This window comes from Poecilia reticulata, chromosome 3 (genome assembly GCF_904066995.2).
Source record: "Poecilia reticulata chromosome 3, P_reticulata-male-v2, whole genome shotgun sequence".
In the NCBI taxonomy this organism is placed as follows: domain Eukaryota; kingdom Metazoa; phylum Chordata; class Actinopteri; order Cyprinodontiformes; family Poeciliidae; genus Poecilia; species Poecilia reticulata.
Genome location: NC_088832.1, coordinates 10,442,639 through 10,466,974, shown reverse-complemented (window position 1 = coordinate 10,466,974; position 24,336 = coordinate 10,442,639). Strand labels below are relative to the sequence as shown.

General features: G+C 39.1%; 2 protein-coding genes across 5 annotated transcripts; both read right to left on the bottom strand.

Annotated features, from left to right (window-relative positions):
* Positions 1 to 1,619: 1,619 nt before the first annotated feature.
* LOC103462116 (kinesin-like protein KIF23) lies at positions 1,620 to 12,703 on the bottom strand. 4 transcript variants are annotated; one of them, XM_008404650.3, is made up of 23 exons: positions 12,558 to 12,703; positions 12,019 to 12,079; positions 11,318 to 11,446; positions 10,766 to 10,871; positions 10,193 to 10,329; positions 10,001 to 10,113; positions 9,731 to 9,901; positions 9,040 to 9,152; positions 8,697 to 8,818; positions 8,360 to 8,462; positions 8,059 to 8,138; positions 7,810 to 7,929; positions 7,453 to 7,612; positions 7,141 to 7,299; positions 6,844 to 7,010; positions 6,589 to 6,762; positions 5,106 to 5,312; positions 4,533 to 4,859; positions 2,569 to 2,802; positions 2,302 to 2,390; positions 2,018 to 2,078; positions 1,859 to 1,899; positions 1,620 to 1,785 (listed from the first exon to the last, which is right to left on the bottom strand). In XM_008404650.3, the coding sequence occupies exons 1-23, from the start codon at positions 12,569 to 12,571 to the stop codon at positions 1,770 to 1,772; spliced, it is 2,904 nt and encodes a 967-aa protein (XP_008402872.1). In that variant the 5' UTR covers positions 12,572 to 12,703; the 3' UTR covers positions 1,620 to 1,769. The 4 variants fall into 4 exon arrangements, with proteins under 4 accessions (XP_008402872.1, XP_017159304.1, XP_017159305.1 ...); XM_017303815.2 differs by lacking the exon at positions 2,569 to 2,802; XM_017303816.2 differs by lacking the exon at positions 4,533 to 4,859.
* Positions 12,704 to 13,956: 1,253 nt separating this feature from the next.
* paqr5b (progestin and adipoQ receptor family member Vb) lies at positions 13,957 to 22,009 on the bottom strand. The gene is made up of 8 exons (XM_008404651.3): positions 21,687 to 22,009; positions 21,107 to 21,234; positions 17,401 to 17,606; positions 17,010 to 17,136; positions 16,794 to 16,838; positions 16,200 to 16,290; positions 15,673 to 15,817; positions 13,957 to 14,896 (listed from the first exon to the last, which is right to left on the bottom strand). Exons 1-8 carry the CDS (start codon positions 21,738 to 21,740, stop codon positions 14,616 to 14,618), a joined length of 1,077 nt encoding a protein of 358 aa, XP_008402873.1. The 5' UTR covers positions 21,741 to 22,009; the 3' UTR covers positions 13,957 to 14,615.
* Positions 22,010 to 24,336: the final 2,327 nt, after the last annotated feature.

Below are 24,336 nucleotides of genomic sequence, written 5' to 3'. Positions count from 1 at the left end.
TAAGATTGAACATTGAGAAAAAGCTGCCCTATAAATTGGAACCTCAGCATGTATTTACAAAGAAAAACCTCCATGACTACGATCATCAGCAACTCAAACATTTGATAAACAAATGCAAGTAGTTTAAAACACACTTTGCCTTGTGTAGAAATTAGTTATCCATGTCTTGTTTTCACTAGTATAAATGTGTAAACTGATAAATGTATGTTTGTTATTCACTCATTAAAATGTCAAAGACAAGAAAACATACAATATGAGAGTGTAAATCTTTATCAAGTTCAGGACTAAAAGAAAAATAGCTTCTTCCTTAACACTGTTGTTCTAATAGGTTTGTCAATGAATGCAGAAGGCTGATTTTATATACTTCAATAATGAAAATCTTTTCACTTTGACATGAAGAAACGGCATGGTACATATGTACACATGTTCAAAATTGCACTCGCCCGATCAAGCACTGTTTTTGGGAGAAATTCATTTCTACAGGGAAAATCATTTACAACTAGTAGTGTAATAGAAAATCAACAGACATTACACAGATGCTGCTGATTCTGTGTAAATGAATCATCAACTATAAGAGGCACGTTCAAACTAGCAGTGTGGACTTCAGTGAGCTTTTTCATTCTGAGGAAAAACAAGTTTCAGACAGATGAGCCTGATTTAAAGATGAAGGCTGTAGACTCTGTTCAAGCTGGAAGTAAGGGAAGTCTTCTGGAAATCTGAATGTGGTTCAGAATGAAAACCAAATCCAGAAAGCCATGAAAGAAAATGGGAAACTACCATTCAAGAGGGTGTAAGATTAGTCAAAGCGGGAAGAAGTTCTCACACTGAAATGTTGATAATGTGGCTCATGGATGAGTTTAATGACTTCTTTACAAGATGTTTTGACATGTTTTATTCTGAAGATCAAGATTAGTGCAATTTAAAAAAAAGAAAAAAAACATTCACCTTTCACAATAAATTTGAAAAAACATTTTTTAATTTTGATTTGTAATTAATTTTGCACCATTTCCAATACATTTGCATGTATAGATGTGACGGAGCTTTACTCAACTTTACTTCCAGACCTGAAACCATTCCAAACAAGGTTAAAACCACACAAACCGAGCTCGGGATGGTTCCAGGTCCGAAAATAAAACAAACACAAAAATCACTCTGTGCACAAAATAGTAATTACAATATAGTGTGCCAATAAAATTTAATGCCACCAAAAAATCCTAGTGTGCTACACTTGTTTAGGAAAGATAAAAAGGTTATTTACAGGGGGTCAGCTGCTCTGCATGACAGCACAGCATTTTTACATCTGCAGGTCCAAGTGCTGAAAATCCTAAAAAGTTTTTTGCGATCAGAGGTGCACATCAACACCGACATTTAATACATCAAAAGACGTGAGGAAAAAATAAGCAAAAAAAAAAAACAACAACAAAACAAAACAAACATTTTCACAACAGATACTTTGGGTGGCAGCATAAAGCAGACAAGAGACGAGGTACTGTCAGTCAGCACGTATGTGGTCATTAACCACCTCTCAGAAGGGATTCCAGCATTCAAAGAGCAATTAAAAAAGCACTTATTTGTAGGAAACGGCCAACAAATAACTAAAACACTTTATATACCAATGATTAAATTATAATTGCACCATAGTAAAGTTTAATATAATCAGAAATAGAAAAGTCCTACAACAGTCAGATGCATAGTTCCCTCTTTACTGATTTGACAGGTAACAGTTGGAGTGTTTAGGGAAGAGAAAGAAAAAAAATCTTTGCAGCACCTTAAGGTCTTCTCCGTCTAGAAGAAAACAAACATTAATAAAACTGATTTTGATAAACTAGACATACAATCGACGCATTGTTTTGCTTACTTTTGATACCCATGGCTTGAACTGATGTTTGCCACTGGAGGCTTTAACAGGGGGGGGGAAAACGAGAGTTATTCTAACAACAATATGCATAGAACAGCATTATATACAAAATACTTATTGAACAAAAATCAGTAAGCTCAAACATTTATTTGCGCTCACCCTGTTTTCAATGTCGTCTGCTTGAGCCGGTCCCTCTCCAGAGCCGGATCGCCTTTTCCGACTAAAGCCAAACAAAACACAAAGTGCCTCTATTAGTAACTTGGACAAAGCAAAACTCAACAATTTTCAAATACATCGTTTAAAAAGACTGGAACAATTAGATGGATGTTGAACTTGTCTTTATGTCCCACATCAACATGGTAAGAATCTAATGATCGGCAGCCATTAAAACAGTCGCAGTGTAACGCAACGCTAATCTGTGGGATTCGTTCAAAGACCTTTACCTTGGTGCTGTTGGGCCTTCTTGCTTTAGAGTCTCAATATCAGTGAACTCCACTGCTTGTCCTCCACCTCTGGTCTTAAAAACATTGCCCTGTTGGAGTGAAATAAAAAAAATCAATATGAGTCTGTTGGGGGGTTGGGGGGAGTAAGACAGGCTGATTATTAATCAAATCAAGACCCCGATAAGGAAGGTTTCGCCAGATGCGAATAGGCTGAATTGTCAAATCCATGCACAAAAATGTCAAGTTAAGCAAATCAAGTAGCTTTACCTTTATCAATTTGGTCTCGATCTCCCCGTCAGAGGCAAGCTCTTGGTGTCTAAGCACATATCTGTGGCATTTAGACAGAGCTTTCTCGTTCGGGGTTGACACCTTGATCGCATTGGGTATGATTGGCTGCATTACAGTGTCTAGATCCAAATTAGAGGCCGGTTTGTGGTCTACCCATTTCTCCCCACCCGCAGAGTGTGAGCGCCTGTGCATTGGATGAACCGGAGGAACCGTCTGGTGATCCCAAAGTGAGAAACAAAAATCGGTTATTTACATGTGGTCCATTTTTAAAAAGGTGTGCAGTGGTCAGCAGGGAAGGGATCGTTAAAGAGGGTTAGCTTCTTGTGAAAAGAACAGTATTGCTGGAAGTAGAATAAGGTGTCAATAGATGGATTTGTTTAGAAATGCATTTTGCATTTGTGTGAAAATCATTCCAATTGCATTTCCAGAAAAGACGAGTCAGCAATACTTTCCTCTAATCACAGGACATTTCCTCAAGAGTGAGATTCAGCATGCAAAGATCACTGAACTAAAGGATGGTTAGCATGCAAAGGAACAAGCCAAAATTATCTATTCCAAGAGCAACTGGCACATAATTCTGTAGGCGTTACAATAGATTCATGATGTGGCGGAAAGCAAGTTTTCAAAAATTATTCTGTGCACTGAAGAGACAACAGTGGAACTTTCTGAAAAGTGTGAGTCAGATTATAACTGGTGTGAAACTGTTGTAATCTTCTACTTCTGTTGTAATCGTCCACTTCTGAAAGGCTCAAAAAGAAAAAAAACAGGAAGGGGTTTGGAGTGGCCTAGTCAAAGACTGTCCTTAAATCCTTTTTCAAATGTTGTGGAATTGCCTTAAGCAGGCTATTCAAATCTGAATGAATTAAAATGATTCTGCAAAGAGTCACTGCCAACTCTTGCAAATGTATTCGGGAAGCAGGCTGGTCTGGATAGGTTTTGTCCTTCTTAACAAATGAGATTTTAATTTAAAAACTGCATTTTCTATATAACCAAGCTAATGTTTTAAAATATGTTTGATGATAAAGAACAAATGTGACAAAATGAATAAATCTATAAGTGAGTACTTTGTTATTTTACTCAAAATTCAACCTTGACAAAATCTCTGGTTCGAAGTTTTGATGGTGGATCATCTAGATATGATCGTTACACTCTGGTCTGAAAAGATCACGCAAACGTTGCCATTTATTTTAAAAACCCTGTAGTGTTATTTAACTGGACTTTACTTTTTAGAGGAAATTTTGAGCGAGAGCAGACATGCATCATTTTTATTGATGGTGTTTATCAACCATCTTTGCTTTTTACCATCACTCAGATTGAACTGAACCATCTCAGGCCTAGAGCTGCACAACACTAGAAGTCATCCAATCAAACAGACTAAATATATTATTAGATATAAATATATTATTATTATATATATTATTAAAGTGTGAATTCATGACACCTGGAATGTAATATCCAAAACTGTATCTTTCAGCTTCCATCCAAAACCTTCATTTTTCCAAATTCCTTAAGCTACAGAGGTTGTCATCTACACCCCATTTTTTGAATTATCCATTTTACAAAAATGATGATGATGTATGTAGTACACTTACAAGGAGCTTTGGTGATGCTGCTATTGCTACTTACCAGAAAGATGTGTATTTTACTAAATACACATCTTCAAGTCAACAGTGCAACATTAAAAAGGAAACTACTCTGGAACGCAGCATGCAATGCAGGAACAGCAAAGTTAGCGAGCGGTCGTAAAGGGAAAGACGACGCAAATGAAAGCTTCAAAGATCTACTCATCTAAGAGCAGAAAGCAGGAATTCTAGTCTACGCCAATGTTTCTACTAAACACGCACACTCCACGATAGCTGCTCTGCACCAAGACAAAGCCGACGCTACAGGCTTGAAGCGAAGAGTTGAAGACTTTTTTTTAGGACAGCTACTAACACACTAACCCTTGTGACTGCCTCTTTGTTTAGCTCATAGACAGACGCTGCATGAGGGGCCTCAGTCTCTGGGGCCCAGCGCTGGCCTCTCCTGCGACCCACGCTGCTGGCTCCATGGCATGGGGTGGGAGTCCTGCTGCCAAACTGGGGCGTTCCTGGTTGTCTAGACTGGCTGCCTGAGTCTAAAGGGAACCTCTGCTCCCAATCTGAAATGCAGGAGGCGACTGAGGGGAAGGATGAAGAGGATGAGGAGGAAGAGGAAGCGGAGGTGGGCACGGGGTCCTGAACTCCCCTAACACTGGCTCGGTTTTGGCTGAGAGGCGTTTGGCCTAAATCCTGCAAAGTCGGGGAATGAGGCAAGGTGTGGTGAGTGCTATGAATTAAAGGAAAGCAGAAATACACAAACAACAAAACACACACACACACACAACAGAAACAGCTGGTGTGGACAGCAGCGTATCCCAGTTAACTGGATCACAATAATTATTAGTGGCATGCAAAATCTCCACATTGTGTTGAGTTAATAGAGATTAGTGGAGTCCCACTGGTGGGACGGGCTGCAGTGTGAAGTAACGGACTTACAGAGAGAGGCGTAGGAGAAGCTGAGCTCTTCTGAGCAACGTTTCTATCCCTCTCTCTGGAGGGTCTCTCGGGCTTCCTCGGCGGCTCAGTGGGACCACCGCTAGCGCCGCCATTCTCCGTCACGATGGCTTTTAACTGCTTCAGCTTCTCGTCCTTCACCCACAACTTGTTCTGCAGCTCCAGCTGCTTGGCGTTCACGCGCCTCTCCTAAAAAAAAATAAAAATACAAAATCGGGAAACGATAACGATTTTTCAGCGTATTCAGAACACATTTCATACCCGTCTAACCATTAAACCTTAGATTGGCGGCAAGTCAGAGTGACTCAATAACCGCATGTGCCGTACTGATTCAACACTGATGAGGAAATTATACCCAAATCGCCAAACATCGTAACTAGAGACGCATCAATCGATAGGCTGAAATCCACACTGGCACACTTTCTACTGAACTGGATTTAATCAGCAATTAAACTTATCAAAATTAAGAAATTTCACAGTTGTCAGTCTGAAGACAGATTAAGTAAAAAAAAAACTAAGCAAAACTCAGATGCAGGTCAGGGATGTGCTTTAATATCTGCAAAATCATCCATTTTGTTTCTTGCCATCTACTTATGTTGAGTATCTAATGGTCGCAAGTATTGGTAAAGACAGATTGCTTTTTTTTATGATCATTGACTAAAAAACATGTAGTGGTACTGAAATAATTGGTCAAATGTGCCCTTTAAAACTTTCTAACCAGATTTTAACTGTTTAATAGTTTCTCATTTTCTTACCCTGTTAAACAGAGCATGTACTTTTCTCTAAATGTTAACACTGTGGGCAAACAAAACGTCACAGTTGTTGAAAACACTGCAGTTCTCAGTTTCTAACACAAGCTTGACCCTCTGTTTCACAGTGCCTTTTACTTTTGATAGCATTGCTATAGCAACGGCAATCTCACAATGAAAATTTAGAAAAGTCTAACCTTTAATTAAAGTTTCCCCTCATTCAGTGAAAATAAATACCCTGTTCCTACAAAATTCATTTAAGTATTTTTATTACTTTTTTTTTTTTTTAAGTGAACTAGTAACATTTGGGAACTTCTACATTTCTAGACTTTTCAAAATGGAAAAAACAACAAGAGAACATACAATTAACTAAGGCAGATGTGTGTTGATCTTAATAAATCACCAATGCCTAATTGCCAATCTCTACAGTGAGATTAAACACCAAAAGGTTTATAAAAACCGGACATGATGAGACTACAAAATAATAAAAATCAATTATCCTATTCTTGTACTAGGAGTTTTACTTTACATTTTAAAAATTAAAAATTCATCCAGGCATGTCTGTTTATAAAGAAATTTTGTTGTTTTTTTTACAAAAATGCCAAAAAAAAAAAAAAAACCTTGTCAATAGTTTGGCAGATATACTCATTAAGTTAATGTTGTTAGCTCTGTTAGAAGTCCAGTGTATATCGGAGCGTCCATGTTGTTCTACTTACACACTCCCTCTCCCATTTGAGCTTGGTGTCCGTCACCACGCCCTGCATCCGCTGCTCCATGCGCCTCCTCTCGGCCAACTCCTTCTGCAGTCTCTGCTCTCTGCTCTCCAGCTCCTGCTGCAGAGAGCGTTTGTCCTGCTCGTACATCTCTGTCGTTTTCTGCAGGATGTCAATCTGCAGAGGAGGCTCGGGAGTGAGGACAAAGTCGGCTTACAAATGTCAAATTGCTTCAACAAAATGTAGAAAGATCAAGACCTTGTATTCTAAAGTCTTGGATTTTTTTTCCAGTCGTTCAATCTCCGTCCTCTGGTTTGTGATGACTTTGTCTTTCTCCCCCAGTTTGCTTCGCTGATCATGCAGTACGTTCTCCTTGGAACTGAACTGACTCTCAAACTGCTGGAGCGTGAACTTCATATTATTTGCTGAAAAATAATAATAAAACAAAGATTTACAAAATTCATCTCAACATTTCCTGCTTAGATTTTTTTTAAGTCATTTATGCCCAAAAACACTCGTATGACAATCTGTAGGTTCACAAAATATAAATCTTACCAGTCTGATTGAACTGTTCAGTCATCTTCTGACGGATACGGTACCGTCTTTCCAGAACCTCCATCAGACGGGGCAACGTCTGATCATCAGAGGGATCCGAGAGCTCACAAGGAGGCAGAGGCGGGAGGCTTTCAATGAGCTGGTTCAGCTGAACTGGATCTTTACAGGAGATGACATTAAACCATGAGAAAGAGTTTTGGTTTTGCTGCTCATTTTATAAGGAGTAAGCTAGTCTAAAACGACACAATCCACATGATTTTAAGTGATAAGGCTCTAATCTGCAGAGAAGTACAAATCTGAGGGATGGTTTACCTCCATTAACTGGTCCCCCTCTTTCTTCCAGTCGGCGTGACAACTCATCCTTGAAAGCCTGGTTCCTCTGCCTGCGTCCCGGTGTCAGGCCACAGATCGGACGGTCCACCGGCCGAGCCACCTCCACTTCCTGGGTCATCTCAGCAAAGCGCATTACCAGCTGCAGCACACACAGTGCAACACTTATATGAAGCTAAACTGCTAGGTTGCAAATGGAGGCTAAATTAAATCCAAAAATGTTTCAACTGTAACAGTTTTAAAAATAACTTGTGTATGCTACCTAAGCAGCTAACATTTTGCCAAATACAGGAAAGACTCCAAAGTCAAGCAGGACTTGTACAAACCGGAGACGCTTACCAAGGTTTCTTCATAATCCTCAGCTTTGGGGTTAACACAGACAACCATCCTGACTTTTCCTTCTCCGTCAAAGTAGTTTTTAAACAAATGTGTGACTTTAGAGTCTCGGTAGGGCACCATCTGAAGAAAACATGAAGAGTATGAGAGAGAGTGAATAGAAAATTAAAGAAAGTTGAAACAATAGAGGTTACAGAGCAAGGTAGCGAACCAGAAACGGAGATAGAAACGGTTCATTGTTGAGATACAAACCCTATTAGTTCCACACATTTGGTTTTCACGCAGGACCTCCATGCATGTCCGCAGGGTCATCAAGGACTGGTTGATGTTACCTGCAGATTAAACATAGAAAATAAAATGTCAGAATTGAATGAATTCTGAAACTGTTTGGGGAGAGACGTAAAAATGTTTGGGTTTTTTTTTTTCATTTATTTCAAACATACAAAAGTAAAAAGCAAAAAAGAAGAAAAAAAAAATTAAAATAAAAAAAATCATCATGCCCAACTGACTTATTTTTACGATTGGAAATGAGCTGAAACGATTTAAAACGGACCTGCTTCTCGAAGGCGACTTCCCTCCGCTCTGGTCCTGTTGGTGCGTTCGCTGCCCGCCAAGTCAACCAGGCACAACTGGCTCACATTCACCTGGCTTTTGTCCTGTTTGAGCAGCAAATAGAAAATACAAGTTCTACTTTTTACAGCTCAAGAAAAGTAGGAAAGTCATCCTTTAGGATGTGACATCATCAAGTCTCAAATCAACATCTCTGTCCTCACTCTGTGTAAGAAACGCATACATTTGCACATTATTGGTAATTAACTGCTCTCCTGTTTAATAGCGTTTTATTTCAGTTGTATAAGAAATTAAAATGGACAACTTTAGCAGCCAATCACCTGCAGTATATGGTCCCCATCAGCATCTAGAGGAGCCTGGGCCAGCTTCACTGTGAACACACTGTGGGAGCGACTGGACTCTCGGTTGAGCTCAGTATTCGCTATCCGTCTCTTCTTTTGTCCTAAACAAATAAATAAAATAAATAACTAAAGAGTTGCAACATGAAACATCAAAAAGTCTATTGATTCTGGCAAGAAGAATTAAAATATATATATACAAAAAAATAAAACAGACAGGGATGTTTTAAATGCGTAAATTTGCTACAAACTAGTCAATTTCTGAGTAAAGGAAAATGTATAAAATGGCATAACTGCTGCACCGATACATAAAACCTTCACTCGCCTTTCCAGAAGACTTCAAAAGCCTCTTCTGTGGATTTGACTTCGACTTCTGTGCAGCCGGCCACATACATGTTATGATTCTGATCTTCACGCAGAATCTTTGACTGAGGCGGCCTGAAACGTGACGGTAATGAAAACAACAACAATGTGTGATATGAACACTGTAAAATAATAATCCTCTGCTTTCATAAGCCAAGCTGCAAAGCTCAATACCAAACATTTTATGCGATGTTAGAACAAAAGATCTATGGAGACAAGTCATTCAGGGGGAACGAGCACATCAGGTATGCGCAGCAGCATTCAAGCCATTCAGAGGCATCGTCTGTGTCCTCATCAGTAACAATGAGGAGCAGCGTTAACAAGACAACAGCCACAAACGTCTCACAGAGCTAGTTGGGAGTCGTCACTTAAGACCAGACAATGGGTTAAAGGGATGGAAACAGACCTATGCAACCAATCGGCTACAGCCAGGGTTCATGTATGAACAAACAGTAAATGGAGGGGAAATTAAAGAGCTAATCTGCATTACTGGGCCACATACATGAACTCTTTGTTCCGTACTGGTGTGTTTCCGTCAAGCCACCTATCGAAAGCGGGGATTGGTCATTTGTCAAATTTAGATTTTATAGACTACAAAAAAAAAAACTCATCTGTAAAGAAGAAAAGCATCAACTAATTTTAAACTGTCTTACTTTGGTCTGATTGGATCAAATGGAGCATCTTCAAGGAGGTCATAGATATAGTTGTTGTAGATTTCAATGTAGGACACGAATACGCTGTAGCAGCAGTCTTCGTCGACGCCCTCGAATTTACACGCTTGGTCTGGGTTGATCATATCCGCAAACTCCGGATCCACCCGCTGCCTACAATCAAAAATGAAAAGAAACCAGCTTGATGAGCCAGAAACCGTAGTGCCGAAAAAAAAAAAAATGAGGATAGCACTCCAGAATCACTCAGGTAACCTGGAAGACGGCGTTTTGGGAACAGACAGCTGACTGTCTCTCTTCTGTCTCTCGAGCAGAGCGTCAAGCTGGTTCTGAACCTCGATTCCGTTTTTCTCATCGGGTTTAAATACCTAAAGAGACACATGCACTTCAATAAACCTGCCTCAAACGTTTTGAGAGATCAAACATATAAGCCATAATTTATCTTACAAATCTTTTGGCCTGAAAAGGCCCGATGCTGTTGAAGAGCATGTCTAGAGAACGAGGAAGGAGTCCACCTTCTCCAGGCGAGCCGGTCATGGTGTACGTTTTACCACTTCCTGTCACACCGTACGTAAACAGCAAGCCTGCCGACACAGTCATATTTCATAAAGAAAGTCGAGGTGACCATATTGGGAATGGCCCAGTCAAATCAAAACAAAAATTACACTTGCCATTAATTTAATCTTGAGCATGAAAGAATATAATTACCAAGCAGAAAGACATAAAAACTCTATTTTTAAGCTTTATTAAAGAATGCTTGAGAAATATACTCTTACTTCACTTCAAACAGGTAACTAAACAAATAGCCAAGAAATTGGGCATTTGTAATCTACTATATATATATACATATAAATATATATAAGAGCTGAATGACTGAATTTATAACATAAGTGTTTTATACCTTGCAGCAAAAAATCTTATTGACTCAAATGTTGACAAAATGCAAACATTTGACACTTTACATAACTGAATGACTTATCTGTTAAAAAAAAACCTGCTTTGAAGTCCCAGTTCACCTACCGTTTTTACAGTGAATGAGGTCCTCAATGAGTGTCTTGGCGACATCTTCAAACAGCTCGATTTGAGTTGTTTTAATACCAAACACCTTCTTAAAGCAGTATTGCGTCTACAGGAGAGACAAATGGAAAATCAACATCATCCAATAAACCCTCAAAAAATAACCATGTTAAATTTGTTACAGTGGAGAGAGTTGTTGATGTTTGGTCAGACAACTCATCAGCAGTGCATACTTTTTTCCTGTATGTTTATTTAGCCTCGGGTGCGGCACTAGGAAAGCATTCAGTCGTAAAATTACTGAAATAACAGTAAATAATCTTAATTTTATCACAATGTTTTGTCCAATGCCATCCACTTTAGCTTCTCTTTAAATATAATATTTTTGTTTTTCCTTGAATGTATAGAACTTGAAAAATCAGACAGTCATTTCAAATGCAATATTGCACTCCTCGTCATAGTGACTGTAATTTCATATACAGTCTAGGTCCAATTTAGCCATTTTTTGTCAAATAATGACAAGAGCGAGATAATTTACTTCATATGTAACATACATACCTCCTTGTATTCACCATTGCGGTTTGCTTTCAGTCCATCAGGAGCATGAAGCTGAATCGTGGAGCTGCTGATCATCTCAACGCAGCATTCCTCATCTTCTCCACCAAGTGGACGGATGCGACAGTAAACCTGGAATAAGTAGTTTTTAAAAATATATATTCTATGTTACCTTAATGTAATTCGAAGTATCCAATATACATTTCATATTACTTTAACTAATCAACTACTAAGGTAAAATGTAGAGAACAATTCCCAAAGTCAAATATAAATCGAAACCATCTGAATGTGTAGCTAAGAGAATATGTTTTATGTTAGTTCAGTTCTTTTTGGAAAAATAAAGTATGTAAATAGATGCCCATTTGTCAAAGTGGAATATCTGTAGCCACATTAATAATACATTGTATTTTTGAAAATGAATATATTTTATATAATTATTAAAAAATATGTTATGCCACATAACAAACTTTGTTACATTGTTGGTAAAATGAAGCATTTGAATTTTAAATACGTTAATGTTGATTTATTTGACTTTAGGTGCCACTCTTCTAAAGTCACGGCAAAAAAGATGAATATTTCTATGCATGACCAGCAACTTAAGAAAAGCTGGATCGGAAAATGAGCAACTAGCTGGTAAAGCAGCGTCTTGTTTTAACTTTGCTCCATGTAAGTAATCCTCCAGATTTCTGCTGAGAGTCACATACCCCCACAGGATCTTTCTCTATGTTGCTTGGCTTTTTGGGCCTTCGAGGAGTCCTCCCTTTCCTGCGACAAAGCAACTCAGTTAGTATCAGACAAAAGCTACTACAATTCACTACATGTGGACCATCAAACAAGTTAAGAAAAACATTTCAGCGGAATCCTAACAGAGATCGAGTCACCGCTAACTTTTTGTCATTCTGACCGTAAGCTAGGAAGCGCATGTGCCGCTTGGTATCGATAAAAATATGAAGTTAAATTTATGCTCACCAGCCGAGTATAGCTTAACAATATCTTTGTTCAATACAGTTTTAAACATCAGACTGCTAGAGAATGGGTCCTGGGATCACAGAAGAAGGTTGGCAGTTTATCAACCGTAATTGTAGCTAACGACTTGTAGCTAATCTGTTTACAATAAGGAGCTAAGACATTTTCTGGGAAACAAAAATCCTAAACTTAAAATAAGCTCCAAGTGTGATTCTAACTCTGGTCATAATTTATGAACACATGTTGAAATTTTTAAAAAGGTAAGTGTAATACTGACCCAGCTCGCTGCATTGTTTGTATAATGAAATTCCTCTCAGCTGCTCAGAAGCGCCTCTTGTTCACGATTTGAAATGTTCCCTCTTATGAAACGTTTTTCCGGTAGTCATGGACGTCAACCAATCAGACGCCGAGCAAAGGAGGAAGTCCCGCCCCCACCTAGAAAAACCGTTTACAGTGCCTCTTGTTCAGGATCAGGTAAACAACTTTCACGGACTTTTTTTTTGTCTGTCAAAAAGCTACAAAACCCTTATGTGAAGCATAAAGCTTCTATAAGAATCTTTATTTGCAAATGTACAATATTATTTTGTTATTTTTGCTTAATTTTCTCATATTACACTACCAAGAAATCAGATTTACTTCCAAGAAAATGTTTAATAAATAATTAAAATAAAGAAAATAAACATAAGCATTGCCTTACAAATTGTTTATAATCTTTAATTACAATTGATTATTCTTTTCATTTACCAATGAAAGCAGGTACAGCTTTCATTGGTAAACAAGTGATATGTGTACACCCTAAGTCTTAAATCTGTCTTTTCCCTCTGCAGCAAAATAATCAATAAAAAAAATGGGGGTGGGAGGATCTGATTATTAATTTGGGTACATTTAGGGTGTGAAAAATTGTGTATTAATAAATAAATATATCTAATAGACTGGGATCAGACAAAGGGCAGCCTTGGCGGAGTCCAACTCTCAAAGGAAACATAAAGCCCCCATAAAGCTTCTATAAGAAGCTTTATGGGGGCCTTGCAAACTCTAAACATGCCTTTTAAAAATCTATAAATCAAAAGAATGTTTTTATACATTCTTTCTATACTACTTTCTGTTCAGTGTCCAATTAATCTACTTTCTGTTCTTCAGGAGTATAAATAAAACAGATATTAAGCCACTGGTGACCGTGGTGGAGGAAGACCCATACTAATCTGCTTAATGTGCTCCCTTGCCATTCTGCTGGCAAGGGAGCCTAAATATCTCAAAACTCATAAAATGCCAAGAAGTATTGAATAACAATCTTGCACCCCCTATCAAAATGAAATGGAAAAATCCCTGGGTCTTTCAGCAAGAGAATTATCTACATTTTATGGCCTAATAAACACAGAAATATGTCAGCACACCAGAAAATAGAAAAAGTTTAAAACATAGCCTTCTTATACCAAAGCCAAATTCTATGGAAAACCTGCAGAGCGATGTGAGGAATAGCAGAAGAGCAGAAGAAAGGCCCCGGGACTCTAGACATTCTAGAGACTGAAAAACATGCAAATAATTTCTATATTATTTAACCATGTGGCGCATTTTAGAAAAACTAAATCCTGCCCTGTTGGTAAGGTTGTGTTTTCAGGTGTAGACTATAGATGATGGATGAATGGACAAGACAGTGATTGGAATAAAAAACAAAATTCAGACTTGGTTTGAATTTTATTGGGAAAAAATATAATAAATAAATTTGAACTTAAATACTTTCTTTTTACATGTTTTACAAAACAAAGCAAATAAAAATGTTAGCAGCAACTTGCAAGAAGACAGACACATGAATCATATGACAACATCCTTGGTTAATAGTTTCATGAGTAACCACACAATTTATGAGGCCATCACTATGTCGATCGTAAAAAAAAAAACCCTTCAACAGTGCCATCTAAAAGACCTGAGAGTTATGAACGTGAAAACTTAAAGTGACAATCTCAGCCTGTAAATTCAAAATTAAAAAGTGAATTTTGAACTTGACATCATTTTTGTTCCCTGTAGTCTCTTCATTCACCATATGTATGACACTCAGAGATCACAGTAAAAAAAACACACACAGACACCTCTGTACAAACATATGAAGCACCGATGAATAATACAGCAATCCAGCTGCTCTATACAAGAATAAGTTTCATTAGAAACAGTTGCATTTATTATGTTCATTGTATTTAAGTGCATTGTGCAACTCGTCCCTAGATTTTCAGCTCAGCTCTTGAATACTTTAACAGCAGCTATCACAGCTGAATGCTTGTACACTGTTTCTTTTTAAGCCCCTCTTCTTTTCACTCATCTATCAAACCTGGGTCAAGATTTAGTAGCAGGAGCAGACTTTGGTTGCCGCTTTCTTTTTATTTTTTCCCTGTTTGCTTTTCTGGCACGCCGGGCCAGAAAGGAGAGGTAGACTAAAGAGGCAGATGATGATCAAATTCACCACCACACAAAGCAGTGCTGGACCCAGAGAGTTAGCAAACGAGACGGGTATGGAGTTGGCAGTGAGCCAGGGGCGTCGCGTCACCATGTCCTGCTCTACGGCCAGCATTTGGAAGTGGGTGCCGAGGATGCCGCACACGTGAAAGAGCTGGTGGCTGTGACCTGCAGGGGGAGCAGTCGAGTCACACTTGAGCCAGTAAATAATTTATTTCACCACAGAGCAAATGATTTACTGGCTGTTAGCAATGACCCAGCAGTGGTTGTGCATTAACGCTTTTTCACAAGGTTTAACAGAAAAACGGAAAGTAAAAAAAAAAAAATAAATAAAAAATATGTGAATGTTTCACAGTCAAATAAAACAGGTAGCTGTAAAGCGACATGGACTCTTTGAGCTTCAGGTAAATACGTTTTCACTTATGAGCTCAGGTATACAAGATATCTTTAATAAAAGTAACCAAAGCTATGAGTGTAGCTATGAGTAATACGAGTGTAGCATCCATCTTTATCATTTGTCAGAAATGTTGTCATTTACTTAATTTTTTATGTTAGTACATTTTCTTGACATTTATGAGTCCATAAGTTTGTTCAAACTGTATTGTCTTTGTTCAACCAATTGTTGGTTATATATGTTGATTTTTGAGATACAGTCACTATTATAAACATGGATCATTTAAGCACTGCTTAGGTTTTTGTTCCAAACATGCAAATACTGTATTAATGTTGGTGTCTTGCACGATTTGCACTTTATTTGTGCCTGTTTTCAAAGTTTTCTCAAGAGTGTCAAATCTAGCACTGTGTTTATGTGACGAATCCTAACTTTGCCTTTGTTTGGTTGACTATGTTCATTAAGAATTTGAATCAACTTACACTACAACCTGCAGTGACCTTACTGGTGAGAGCTTGAAAACAATGGCCGCGCCTCAGTGGAGGAATCTCACCTATGTAGTCGAAGCTGCCGGGTGCCAGGCGCTCAGGTAAGCGGGTGGCAAACAGGAAGCCGGTGAGGAGAGCCAAGCCGATGTGTTTGTAGTGGAGGATGTTGGTGTCGTTGTCAGTGCAGCCGTCCCCCGTGCACAGGAACACCTGGGAACACGACACAAACGCGATCTCAGCGAAAAACAGGGATCTACAAAGCATGTTGAGCGTGCTAACGTCTCTTGACGAGGCTTAAACTGAAGCACTGCTGAGATGTAAGTCATAAATACACGTCTGCCAGTCAAGCAAATGAAAAGTCCAAAATAGAAAAAAAAGATTCTACCTCAAAAGAGGAGTGAGGAAGGTTTCCATCTATTTCAGTAACAGACTATTGGTCTTCTGTTGTGAATTTATACATTTCTTGCCCCACTAAACACAAAATGTCTAAACCTTATCAAGATTTAGAATAGTATAGAGTATCCTAGTGTACAAGGTGAGCCGAGTGCAAAGAAGCAGGTGCTCGGTGTAAAGAGGATGAAAGCAGGCGTACCCTGTAGAAGAGAGGAATGTTGTCAAACAGGCAGGGGTAGCCGAAGGCAAGGATGCGAAAGAATTTGCTGAAGCTTGGATTCTCAGGTAATCTGGAAAAAGAAAAAATATATATATATATTTTTAAATGACTATGCAATCAAAATACATGGACTAACAATTCCTCATGGTCAAATAGTCCTGATGAGGATCTATCAAGAGTCTGGTTGACATTATTTGTAATGTGTAACAGACAGAAATCGGGATAAGCGTTGCTTTTCTTACAGTAGGGTGATTGTTACTCAACACATTGAGCTGCTCTTTGTTTGACTTAACCATGTGAAACTACACGGCCCAGATTAGGGCTGGTCCCTGTAATCACTGCCAACCAACACCCACTGCTCTGAGCAGAATGTTGCTCAATAGTTCCTCCAAATATGCAACAAGTATCTGTCGTGGCTGCCGCATGACAAATCGCGAGAAAAGTCTAGAAGGCGGCTGCATTTTGCTTTTCCGACACTTCTTGACACAGAATAATTGTACAAATGTTCTGGAAGATGATTAAGACAAAAAAGAAAGAAGATGTTTTTTCTTTTCCTGTTCGCAGTCTCTTTACCTTTTCACAATGTCGCTGTTATATTGCAGGAACGGAAAGCCAAGCCTGAGTGACAGAGGGAGAGAGAGGAGACGAAAGGTTAGGGATTAGCTGACGATGCCATAAAAGTCATTAACGAGTTTGTGTGTGTAAGACGATCTTCACTTGGCTCAAGAATAAAACGCAACTTTACATACTTCTACTAAAAGTAGCAACAGATCATTTCCTCGCTCATACCTGGAGTAGCAGGCCAGGACGGTGCAGACGACAGTGTTGGCCGTGGCGATGGGGATGTACCACTGATGAAAGGAGCTGTTCACCCACTTGTCAGGGAAAGCGTAAAATGAATAAACGACTGCAGCCCCTGCAGCGACGGAAAGCGATCGTTCAAAGTTATTTAATATCAGGAAAATAGATCTTTGCCAATGAAAAAGAATATTCTAACTAAATAAACGCTTTCACGTCGAGAGCAAATGCAAACCGTTCTGACATTTTGCAACCATGTTCTCTAATTCAAAGCAAATATTGGTATTAAGCGAATTTCAAAAGGGTAGCTAAATCGTTTGAGAGAGCGCTGACAGAAGCTTTTAAACTTTCACGACTCTGGGTGTAGAGAGGATGCGCTCACCCAGGCTGTAGAAGCTGAGCGCCCCGTAATCAAAGAAGAAGCAGATGTGGCGCGCCCGCGGCGACATGGTGCTGAAGGTGTGAGCGCAGCTGGACGCCAACGGATAAATGCAGCAGGAGAGGAGGAAGACCATCAGAGGCCAGGTGAAGGAGTCCTGCCATCCCTGCTGCATCAGCACCACCGTCACCAGTTTCCACAGAAAGTACCTGCCCAAAAAGAACGAAAAAACGTGTTACTTTCCTGCCTGATAGAAAGAAAAAAAAAAAATTTTGGTAACAGCCAGTGTCAACTGCAGTGATTATCCACAAGACAAAACTGGCAAGAATGATGTTTTTGCAGTAGCTGAAGAGTGAAGAATGCCATACCTGCATCAACAGCTGAAAGAACGACTTTGTACGTTTAAGAGTGAAAACTGAAAACATATTTCACAATGTTGAGAGTTAAATAGTGTGTCCTTCAAAGTAGCCTGATCTGTATCGTTAAAAAATAATCTTTAAAAAAAACTAAGACAGTGGCACTGTTGGATTTCAAGTTTTGCTTTTACCCCCAAATGTATTTATTTAATGTACATTCATTTTCTTCTTATAGTCACTGTGCTGATTTTTTTCTCAAAAAGCCCCATCATCAGTGTATTTCTCTCAGAAATACAGGGGGTCAAAGTGAGTAAACCTTATTTACATTATTAAAATATTACTAAATTGCCCTCTAATTCAGAGGAGCGCAAAGAGACACATATATGACATATAACAATTTCAGATTTTTGTTTATTCTTTGTATTGAACTTCTCTGCCCTTTGCAAGATAAACCTTTCACATTATGCTAGTTTAAAACAAAGGGCTGTTAAAGTAATAACTGGCAGATGTGCAAATTTAACGAAGATGAAGAAGATCTGAGATGAACCCGAAACACAAATATCCCTAATAAAACCTTCATGAGAAAAAAAATGCAACATCTCATATGTTCAAACAACAGTGTCAGGAAAAGTCACATTTATTATTTTGTGTCAGCAACATGAGGAAACGCATGCAGAGGAGAAAACAGAGGGGTATATCAACATTTAGTGTCTAATATTTTGCATGTAAATGTGGGTGCGAGTGCAGCATAAACAGACTTCTTCCTTCCAGACTACAGCAGCGAAGTAGGGGAACTTTAGTGCTTTCATTTAGTACTACAATATATTATTTGTTCGTTTCTGTTTGCACAGGCATTAAATATGACTTTTATAGCAGATGAGTCATAAATGTTCACAAGAGCTGGTCATCTTAGAAAGAAAACAGCCCACGAAATTATGAGCACAATTATCCAACAATAAGTAGACGCTGCTCCTTCAGAAAACACAATCTCTGTATACAATTATGAGTCATTATCCCTCAATTAAACCAGTTTTTTTTTCCTGCACCAGTCAGTTACGTAACAGCTAAGAGGACTACACAGTGGTAGTGTGCGTTGCGTGTTGCCGTCAGTGTGTTTCCCCGTGACTAAGCAGTTAGCTAATTGTGGCACTACGCATGAAAGCCCGAAGCGCAGAGCTGCTCATTAGTGCCAGGCCTTTAGGTCCACCTCTCCCCCTTGACACAAGCACCTGTGTGTCTTCACGATATTCCAAACAGACCCACATCTACACACACACACACACGCACGCACACGCACACACACGCACACACACACACACACACACACACACACACACACACACACACACACACACACACACACACAGGTTTGATGAACACCCCCCCCCCTCCTTGTCTTTTTGGACAGCGCAGCCAAAGCAGGCCGGCGTCTCGTTTGGGAGGAAGTGAAAGCGAGGCCACGAGGGGCACTGATCTCAGCAGCAACTTTAGGATACTCACATAAACACAAACACACACACACACACACATGCAGACAAGCTGGATGCGCCCTGAGGTTTGCAGCTGAGCATTTGGAAAACATCCAGGCGCTGATGTTAAGCCGAGCAGGTGGAGGAACCTGAGGGGGTCAACACGAGGCTCTGGGTTTTTGGGGGTAAAAAAATTATATATATATATATATATATAAAGGATAGTTTTGCTAAACAATTTGAAAATTAGGTGATTTCCCCCTGTAAAGATTTGATTGGGATTCCACGGCAGAGGAATGTCGAGGTGAAATCCTCGTGTTTACCAGGGTGAATAAAGACAAGGAGAAAAAAAAGAAAACACACGCAAAGCATGTGTCTGGTTAACTGAAATTAAAACTCCACTGACCCTTCACCTGCTCTCTATCACAAAGTAGGCGTGGTTGATAAACACGTCACTGATGTAACACCTGTGGCGTTCTTTTGCTGTCTTGCCTTAATTAATATTGAGATGGCAGACTTCCGTTCTGCTCACGCACGTTTGTCGGGTTTCCATGTTTTCTGTTCTTCTGTTCAGAATCTTAAGTGACAAATCTGGCCAGATCTGGAGTCTTTTTGGAAATATTTGTATAAGTTCGGCTCATACTGGAAATACTCCGTCCTACCCATCATTTAAATCATAAATATTTGCTGACTGGTAGTCCCATGTCAGCAGAAAGTGTCATTTCTTTCTCCCCTTTTCCTCCTTTTATGTTTCTGTACGTGGGAATCATGCTTGGATTTGGTCATCTGCTCGCCTGAATCACGATGCCCCATAGCGTTTTTTAAATGTAGTTGTAAAACTGAATGATGTAGCAGCTCATTTATGGCTGGGTATGATAAGGAATCTATGAATCCTTACTGCCCTGTTCTGTTGTATTTTTTTCTCTCTTTTTTTGAGGAGATTTCTTTCTTCTTGGCGGGCTTTTGTTGTTGTAACTACATTTTATAATAAACTATTAGATTGGCTTTCGGTGACAACCGTTTTGTTAAAAATGTGATTTGATGCACAGCTGATCTGCAGGACACATTCTGATGTTTTCTCATGGAACAAACACCACAACCAGATAAAGAGTCTCTTCTTTCCCTGCGTCGTTGACAAGTTGTCACTGTTTCGGCGCTGTGTGTAACTTCCACTATGTCTCTTATTCATGTCACATGAACCTAATCTACTCCTTGTTTATGAAAAAAATCCAACAGGCAAATCAGTTTAATAATGCAAAAACTGTATAAACTTAGAGGGATCTCCTCTAAGCCTGGACCCATATGGTTGCTGTGATGGTGACTTGAAAACAAAACCTGTCAGTAAGTTCAGTCTGTGTCGGGTTACACTGGTGGAAGACTGGGAAAAGTACATGCATGTAGAAATATAATCTAATCCTGTGCAGGACCTGGACAGTAAACAAGGCCAACCAGATTTCTCCGGAAGATAAAAATGGAATCATGAGAATCTTAAGAATGTTCCTGTGATTAAAGAAAAAGCTGATAATTATGCAAGGAACGTCTGGAAAACTCTTTGGCCTGCAGGTTTTGCAGGATGTGTGTGATTCCCTTCCCATGATGTGGGCACGTGTTTTTTTGTTGTTTTTTTTGGGTGCTTCGTGTTGTTATGTAGTTGCTTTACCTCTTTAATTCAGGTATGTGATATCCGGCCAAATGGAGGAAACTGACACAAAACAATTTGCAGAATAACAGAAGCTTAATAAAAGGATGAAGTCAGTGAAAGTTTCCCTGCTTCCAGGGTCAGTGTGTTATCTTAAAAAAAATTCTGACAGGTGCCTCGTTTTATTTTTATTTTAGCACACAGAGCAAAAACTAAACCAAAATACTTAAACGTTTTCAGCTTACCAGGTGGGTAGAAAGTGTGTCCAGATGTTGAGCGTCTCATTGGTCATCTGGAAGAGGCTGAGGATGCAGTCGGTGGCGGAGCTCCTGGGGTGCCGGTACCCAGAAATGATGCTGTCCTCATGGTAAACCTCCACACAGAAGAAACAAAAAAACAACATTGTTTTTGGCTTGCACTTTTAAGGGAGATCTGAGAAACCTGTTTTTATTCACTTCTGTTCTGCAGGCAAAACAAAAATAAATTTCCACGTGAGACGGATAACCGCAGGAAATGTTTAATATAGAAGGTACAAATTAATCAGGAGGTACAGATTTATTCGCAATACAGTTGAGATGAAGTAAATACAAAGACGTTTCTTCTGAACTGCTGGATGAGCGGGAAAGTAAAGTTCTGAGCAAGATAAGAACAGGAATGTTTAAAAAAGTTATTCTTTAACACATAAATCTTCTCCACTCCTAATGACTGAAAGTCCTCATTCCTCCACCACTCCTCCCTCTGATTCAGGCAAGTCAAAATAAAAGAGGTGAAATCAGTTCTTTTTTTTTTTTTCTTTTAATGAACGTGCAGTGAAGATGGACTTACTTTGGGCACCTGATAGATGCTGAAGACTCGTTGAAGTTTGATGAGACTGAGCATGACTTCAGGGTGCCGCCGCCGCCGTCAGAGGGGAGAGCTGAACTGAGGCCACAGGCGGGGTGTGCCTCACACTCTATGAAGGTGTGTGTTGCCATGCCGTCTGCAGGGTTCCTCCCCTTCCTCTTCAAACCCGGCAGGAATATCCAGTGCAGTGAGCCACTCCTCCTCCTCCTCCTCCTCCTCATATTGTCTCTGCGGAGGTGGAGGCCGTGTACGCACAACAGGTGTACGCTCACAAACAACTGTTTTCCCACAAGTAGGAGGGTAAAAAATATTCACTTGATTCTCATTTACTTTTGCAGAAGAAGGGGGGGTTTCAAGGACTAAGCTAATAACATTTTATAATTCTGATACAAATGCAAGACCTTCTTCCAAATGCAAAATCCTGACATTGCAAAACAGTGGAGCTGGTATTGCAGGTTTCACCCATTGACAAAGACACAATGCCACTGGAGGAGATTCTTTCGGCCACTTTCTGCAACAACACCAACAAAAAAAAACTCAAGACCGAATCTGAATGTCACCCGAGTTTTGTGTGGGTTCAGACGAGGCAAGGCTGGTTAATGAAGGGTGTGAGTCAGTCTGTCAGCACAGTAAACAGAACTCCTTTGCTTTACGGTGTGATGTCTGACCTCGGTGGAGGGATGGGCCGGTCCGATCAGACCTTCCAGAGTATCTTATCTTGTTCAAACTTTGCAGCAATGAAGACCAACAAGATGCCAGTATTAGGAAGTGAAGCGCGCTGTTGTTTGTTCAAGCTGGAAATAAAACGGGAACGGTTCCCAGTATGTTGCTGGTGACAGCAGCTTACCCCCAGTAATGGTCGCTCAGCCAGTCTCAGTTCAAACACAAGAGTGAGACGATGCTTCATTTCAAAGCATTAATCCAAATGAAACTCATTGGATTCTGAAACTTCTGTTAGAAGTTTGATTACACTTAATAAAGGAAACTCTCAAATTTAAAGATTAAGAACAGTCCAATCCCAAAAATAATACTTTTGTTTGTCTTAGAACCACCCTCAATAATCCATCCTGTGGAAAATCCCAATGAACTGATTTAGACTCTCCAGTGCAGCCAATGTGTGTGTGTGTGTGTGTGTGTGTGTGTGCGTGTGTGTGTGTGTGTGTGTGTGTGTGTGTGTGTGTGCGTGTGTGTGTGTGTGTGTGTGTGTGTGTGTGTGTGTGTGTGTGTGTGTGTGTGTGCGTGTGTGCGTGTGTGTGTGTGTGTGTGTGACTGAGAGCCGAGTTGGATTGGCACAGACTCAGTTTCCACTGTTGTGATCTTTGTTAATGAGTTCTTCTTTCAAATTTACCCTTCAAACAATGTCAAGCGCCAGAGTAATAACCTGTGAGAGGCAGGGCGTGAAAACACGACCGTCTGCTGAAAGAATGTTGCTGTCGTGCACCTGAAGCTTTGTTTTGTTTGCTATTTCGTTTTTATTTTCTAGATTAAACATACGTTTTAAGCAATCCTTATTTTCTTTATTATCTACTTCCAAATTCCTGTAATCTTTAAAAAGACTTTCTGAAGGTTTTGAACTGAATGCTTACTCTGAATTCCTTTAAACTGCTATGTATAGTTCCAGATGTTGCTTCAGACCATGATAGCAAAATGCGCATAATTTACTGAACCCCTAAACCCATGAATTTATAAACAATGAAAAATCTGTTGAAACCAAAAGTTTAGATACACCGAGTAAAAAGACAGGCACATCTTTTTTTGTGTCTTTGTCTGATTTAAAGCTGCAGTATGTAACTTTTGTAACCAACATGTTCTTTTTTTTTACATATTTGTTAAAACTATCACTATGTTGTGACTGTATAATATGAGACAAATAATATGTGACAAAATCAAGTGACTCTGCCTCCAACTTGTGGTCCTACTGTCATTTGCAAAAACACACTGATGACGAAACAACCAATCAGAGCCAGGAGGAGGCTCTTAGCAACAGCTTGAAAAATGTTTTCATAAATATTTTGTAATGTTTTTAAGCTGTAACAACTTAAATACATTATGATTTTCAGCTGTTGCTGAAACTCTTGAGAGCTGAATACGTATAGTAGCACTTTCAACAATCTCATTGTTGAATAACCCAAATAATGACTAAAAACAATAAATATCCTTAATCTTACCAGTCTACTTATTCAATAATTCAGTAGTAAAAAGGGTTTATGAAATGAAAATGTTTATTTTGTCCACAAAATATTTTGTTTTTTGATTAAAATTTGCTAAACATAAACTGATTACAAGCAATAAATTCACTTGTTTCTGAACTCATTTGTTTATTTAATGGCTTAGTTGCAAAAAATTGGTTTATATTATAAATGGCTATTTTGTACATAAATGGTTCGTGATTCAAATGCGATTCGTTTCGATTAATTACAGACCTTGGAATTAATTTGATAAAAAATTTTAATCCAAGCCCCAGAGTCTCTCACTTTTCTATTCTTTCTAACACCAAGTAAAGAAACTGACTAGCCCAACCCCAGAATGGATTTTTTTTTTTTTTATGATTATCTGTTTAATTTTTTTTTACATTTTGGTTTAGTTATCAGTCAAAACCATTCTTTTTTATGTGTCACTTTTGCATGACCTC

What these genes read in the sequence shown, in the direction of transcription:
- paqr5b (XM_008404651.3), bottom strand. Translation starts at nt 21,740, where the DNA reads ATGCTCAGTCTCATCAAACTTCAACGAGTCTTCAGCATCTATCAGGTG. An exon ending in ACATTCCTCTCTTCTACAGG is followed by an intron (nt 15,818 to 16,199) that starts GTACGCCTGCTT and finishes TCGTGTTCCCAG; the next exon opens with GTGTTCCTGTGCACGGGGGA. An exon ending in CGGCAGCTTCGACTACATAG is followed by an intron (nt 14,897 to 15,672) that starts GTGAGATTCCTC and finishes CTCCCCCTGCAG; the next exon opens with GTCACAGCCACCAGCTCTTT.
- LOC103462116 (XM_008404650.3), bottom strand. An exon ending in ACAAAGAGGCAGTCACAAGG is followed by an intron (nt 2,803 to 4,532) that starts GTTAGTGTGTTA and finishes TGGGATCACCAG; the next exon opens with ACGGTTCCTCCGGTTCATCC. An exon ending in TCGAGACCAAATTGATAAAG is followed by an intron (nt 2,391 to 2,568) that starts GTAAAGCTACTT and finishes TCACTCCAACAG; the next exon opens with GGCAATGTTTTTAAGACCAG.